Source organism: Physcomitrium patens, chromosome 14 (assembly GCF_059467195.1).
Source record: "Physcomitrium patens ecotype Gransden chromosome 14, ASM5946719v1, whole genome shotgun sequence".
Taxonomy (NCBI): domain Eukaryota; kingdom Viridiplantae; phylum Streptophyta; class Bryopsida; order Funariales; family Funariaceae; genus Physcomitrium; species Physcomitrium patens.
In genome coordinates this window covers 7,910,777-7,916,396 of record NC_143423.1, presented here as the reverse complement: position 1 = coordinate 7,916,396, position 5,620 = coordinate 7,910,777, and the positions used below count along the sequence as shown (strand labels likewise).

General features: G+C 41.5%; 1 protein-coding gene across 1 annotated transcript; it reads left to right on the top strand.

Annotated features, from left to right (window-relative positions):
* On the top strand, positions 1-3,652 carry LOC112291472 (glucomannan 4-beta-mannosyltransferase 9). Its single transcript, XM_024538905.3, has 6 exons — positions 1-799; positions 935-1,033; positions 1,285-1,537; positions 1,907-2,468; positions 2,602-2,829; positions 2,987-3,652. Exons 1-6 carry the CDS (start codon positions 494-496, stop codon positions 3,153-3,155), a joined length of 1,617 nt encoding a protein of 538 aa, XP_024394673.1. The 5' UTR covers positions 1-493; the 3' UTR covers positions 3,156-3,652.
* Positions 3,653-5,620: the final 1,968 nt, after the last annotated feature.

The window sequence follows — 5,620 nt, the reverse complement described above, 5'->3', positions numbered from 1 at the left end:
CGCTGCTTATTACCTCCTCTACGATCTTTGCTTTGGGGTGCTGCCTCTGCTGGTTGATCGTATGTGGAAGACTGGCACTGGAGAAGTCGCTGTTGCGAGCTCTAGATTGACCATTTTCTCTGCACAGGGTACAATCAGATTCGGCTTGTGGAGTCTCGCAGTTGTCAGTGGCCTGTGTGAGGGTGAAGTTCCAGCTGCTGGGTTGTGCAGGTGCTAGCATTGGGTACACGCGCCTCCCAATCGGATTGCTGCAAACAGCAAGAGGGAAGGATCTACACATTGCGAAGGTGTGTATGTGAAACGCAGGAGATATGAGTGGGTTCAGGACTTTTGCTACGACTTTGAGTGCTTCAGGGTGACTGGAAGATATGCGTTGTTACCAGCATTGCAGATGGTGATCATACCCAGTTGAGTGTGGGCGAATAAAGAGGGCTGAGATCATCAGCTTGTAGAGGCTTTGTGTGTGCGGCGATTCTTAATCTGTTCCAACGAAATGGCGGATAGCTTCAGTGAAGGGACGTTTCCGGTCCTGGTTGACCAACTGATCAACCTTTGGTTGAGCGTGAGGGGTCCCATCGTGGCCCCTATTCTCCAATTCGCCATCAATGTTTGCCTAGTGATGGTGACAATGCTTTTCATCGAAAGGATTTTCATGTGCGGAGTGATGATTTTCGTGAAGCTGCTCGGGCGCACACCCGAGACCCAATTCAAATTCGAGCCCATTGGAGATGATTTGGAGCTTGCTAATACGGCGTTTCCTATGGTGCTGGTGCAGATTCCTATGTTTAACGAGCGTGAGGTGGAATTTTTCACCGAAAATCAGTTCACCTGTTCGTCGTTTGAATTGCATGGAATTGTTTCTGGTAGCACAAGATGATCTGGTTGTGTTGTTGATGAACCGTAAGTTGACCGGTTGTATCATTGTTCTCTTCAGGTGTACCAACTGTCCATACAGGCGGCGTGTGGATTGTCATGGCCTGGAGACCGGATGATCATTCAAGTTCTGGATGATTCTACGGATCAGACCATCAGGGTACACGACGCTCTTCTTTCCCCTCGACATGTCGTGACATCGCCACACAGTGTTTGACTATACTTGTAGTGTTGCGATTAGGAACCTTCTTGTAACTAGCATCTGTGAGTGCCAGAGCTCCGCTAAACAGATGATTGACTGCAGCGATTGAGCCATGTCTTAGCATCTCTACCAGGTCTCCATTTGAAACCCTTCAGCGTAATGGCTGCTGTGACTAAATCAAACGAGAAACTTGGCTTTTTCGTTCACAGGAACTCGTGCAGATGGAATGCCAGCGATGGGCCAGTAAAGGCATCAATATTAAGTATGAGACTCGCCCCAACCGAAAAGGGTACAAAGCCGGAGCGCTGCGACAGGGCATGAAGCATCCGTATGTGAGCATGTGCGACTACGTGGCTATTTTCGATGCCGACTTCCAGCCCGAGCCGGAGTTCCTGCACCGCACTGTGCCGTTCCTTGTCCACAACTCGAATCTCGCGCTTGTCCAAGCTCGCTGGAAGTTTGGTACGTAGCACATTACCACCATTGGACCTAATCATAAGTCGGACAGTGATAACTTTCTTGCATGTGACGTCTGTAGAAAAGTGGGGAGGCATGCTTCGCGACGCTGACTGCCAAACCTCTTGGGACACTTTCTGGATGTCCAGTTGGTTCACAGTGTGTTGTGCATCCTTGTGCGAAACTTGACCACTTCGTCTCGAATACTTGTAAAATATACAGTGTTTGAACCACGAGCGACTTCATACAACTATGAATGGGCCCCACAATCCTGTGGAAAGTCAATGTTGTAGAGTTGTATGATCATTGTGAATGAATTCAGTGATTCCTCACAGTATAGATTCATTGAATTAACACCACAACGTGTGTGCACAGTGAATGCCAATGAATGTCTGATGACAAAGATGCAAGAGGTTTCTTTGAACTATCACTTCTCCGTGGAGCAGAGGGTTGGGTCGGCCACTTATGGATTCTTCGGATTCAATGGCACTGCGGGAGTATGGAGAATCCGTGCCATGGAAGAAGCAGGTGGCTGGAACGATCGCACCACTGTTGAAGACATGGACTTGGCAGTGCGTGCCAGTATGTGTGGCTGGAAGTTCGTGTACATCCACGACCTTGAGGTGAAAAATGAACTGCCAAGTACATTCAAGGCGTTCAGGTTCCAACAGCACAGGTGGTCGTGCGGTCCAGCCAATCTTTTCCGCAAGGTGCTCCCATCCATCTTGAAGAACCAGAAGTTGAAATTGTGGAAGAGGTTGCACATGATCTACGCCTTTTTCTTTGTGCGGAAGATTGTGGCTCATATCGTGACCTTCACCTTTTATTGTTTGGTGATCCCTGCCTCGGTGTTGGTCCCCGAGGTCGACCTTCCATTCTGGGGGGCTGTGTACGTTCCGTCGATCATCACTCTGCTCAATGCCATCACCACCCCCAAGTAAGTTACTATTCCTGATGTCACCGATCGATTGCGCGTACCTGATCTCATATGCTGTATTTTAAATTCTACAAAGATTTCGAGGATGCTAACATGCCGTACTTGCATCACACCATGTTCCACTGTGTCACAGGTCACTGCACTTATTGGTTTTCTGGATTCTGTTCGAGAATGTGATGTCGCTGCACCGGACGAAGGCGACGATAATTGGTTTGTTTGACATCGGTAACGTGAATGAGTGGGTGGTGACTGAGAAGCTCGGAAACTTGATGAAGTACAGGTCCGCCAAGTACGGCAAGAAATACACTCTGCAACGCATGGCAAGCAATGTGCTGGCCAGGGGGTGGAGGATGTCTGAGAGGTGCTTATTATTCATGTTTATAACAATTTGTCTAAATTCTTGAGTTTGCTCTCGTAGATTTGACTCCGTTCTCTAGCTAATATCTGATGCATTTAGGTTTGGCGACGTTTATCTCTTCTACATTCGCGAACACTTCTGACGATATGCGGCATTGCAGGATGCACATTTTGGAGTTGTGGACAGGAGGCTTCCTGATGTTCTGCGCAGCATACGATTTTTACTTCCAGGGCAAGAACCATTTCTACGTGTATCTGTTTTTGCAATCTTTCGCATTTATTATCATGGGTCTTGGCTACGTGGGTACTTTCGTCCCACAATATTCATAGATAGATCCAAAACGAGATCGTCGAAACCATATCCAATTTTCCAAGCATCAATCGGGTGTGTGAGGTGTGCTGCACCATGCAGGTGACTAGCTTAGTAGATATAAATTTGTGGGTGGCCCTGCCACGGCAACCCTGTAAGATAAATAGAGCCTTCAATAAAACCACTACCAGAAGTTCAAATGCAAGTCAACTTCTCTGCGTTGAACTCGAATTTAGTTGCCTGCGTTGTGCAGCTGTAAGAGCATTCTTGTAAAGGTTAGTGGATTGAGTTAAGGATGATTCAATCATCTTACTGATACACGTATTGGCAGAGTGGTTAAGGTACTGCTTACACTTGAATCTTCTACAGATATTGGAGGGTAGGTTTCGGACCAGTATTATAGGGTTTTGCAGCTTGTGGAGGAAGCCGCATGTGAAAATGTCAGGGCAACCCCCAAAAAAAAAATTCAAGAAAAAAGAGCGGAACTCACTTGAGAGACCGACCAAATTTGACCAGCTATTCGAGTGCAATACGTCTGACTACAGCACAGAGTGCGTAAGCACTTAAAAATCTCTTATCACCGAAGTGGACTAACCTGGAAGACATCAGCTACAGATCATTGGATACAGCTCATTGGTGGAATTTCTCTGCCAGCCATGGTTTTCATGCTGCACTCACTTCTACAACCTTGTGTACAATTGTTGCAACTTTTGAAAATCCAAGACCATCCCATCAGTGGCACATTGCTACTGCTGCCTCCTTGCAATTGGCAAAAGTGGCAGATGAAGGATAATTATTATGAGAGTGTTGCCAATGTTGAAATGCAGCAGCCCCAATTGCTATGCTACATGTTTGCCTGGTATAAAATCCAATTGAGGCTGTTGGTGTAGATCATGCTAGTCGTTGTCCATATAATGAGAAATTGCACAAATCTTTTCAGAGCTTTTGTTTCTTTATAGATGATTCTGTGCCCGAACTGCAGTGCTTTCCTTGAAAATAGCTTCGATATAATTTTTCAAATGCATTACAGTATACTGTAATGCATTTGAGTGGACCATAAGTTGGGGATCTAACAAGAAGGCCAATTGCGATACTTGAAATGACGTGATGAATTCCTTAGTGTAACATGTAGAATATATGAGCTATTCAACACTAATATCATAAGATTTTGGAATATGGTAGAAAATTTGAACCATGTGAAGGGAGGAGTGATTTTGTTCAAGATTTTTACACTTAGTAATCTTATGTTGTCATTTCTAGACCAAACTTTATAAACATATTAAAAATTTCTTGGTTTTTGTAGAGACAATTTTCAATCATTTTATGTGCCTAATCTTAATATGTTTTATCATATTTTATATACTATAATTCAAATAGTGAGTTTTATTGTTTTAATGGTAAGACTTTTAAGTTTAAAGATTTTTTCATTTAATTTTTCTCCAAACAATCTCAATACAAGTTTCTACAATTAGTAGTTGCAAAACTTTAAATTTTATGATGTTTTTAATTAATTCGTTAAAATTTTAAATAATTTACAAATAGGAGAATAAATCTAAAAGTATTTATAAATAGGAGAATAAAATCAAAATAATCTCAAATAGAGAAACAATATGTTTTTCTTGGATTTAACTGAAATATGGGTCTGATTGTATTTGATAAAGTTATGGTCAAAGTCATGGTCATTATAGAAAAAATTTTCTTCATAGTAATTCATTTGTAAAAAATGAAATTATACATTTTTTTTGAAATTTTATGTATAATAGTTACTATTTCAAGTTTGAAATTGGTAGCTCTTCAAAATGATTCCTTTGTAGATGTGATGTTTCAAAGTCAATTACACAACAATCAACTCTTGAATTTAAATAGTGGTGCATTTTTATTATTCTTCAACAAATATTTTTGTATCAAAGACATGAATTTCAAAGAAAGAGAATTTCAATATACTCTTGTGTTACTCAAAAAGACTAAGAAATCACTCAAAGATGGTAATATATTGAACTACAATAGCTATTACCAAAGATAAGAAGATTAAAAAGTCTTGAAATAAGACTAAAGACTAAAAAAGCATTGATGAGAAGGAAAAAGATTTACTCTTGCCTCTACATATACTATCCAATTGGGAACTATGTATTTGTGACATTATCCTCCCTTTTAGGGACAAATTCAATAAAGAGCAGTCATCATCTTTTATAGCTCTTGCTATTCTTCATCTTGGTTTTGATGGATTTCGTCCATGAAAAGCCTCAACCTTCTTTGTTGCATTTCTAAGTTTATTTATTGGCTCCTATGTGCATTCTTTAATATCATATTTATGCCAATAAATAAGATATTTTAACCTAGTTTGACGTTGCTTTGAATCTAAGACTTCTTCCATTTCAAATTCTTGATTATTATCCACTTCTATAGGAAGAAGTGAGATTTGTCTTCTTTTCAAGATATTCACTGTCTTATGTAGGTCAAATAGAGACATGTGGAATACAAGATG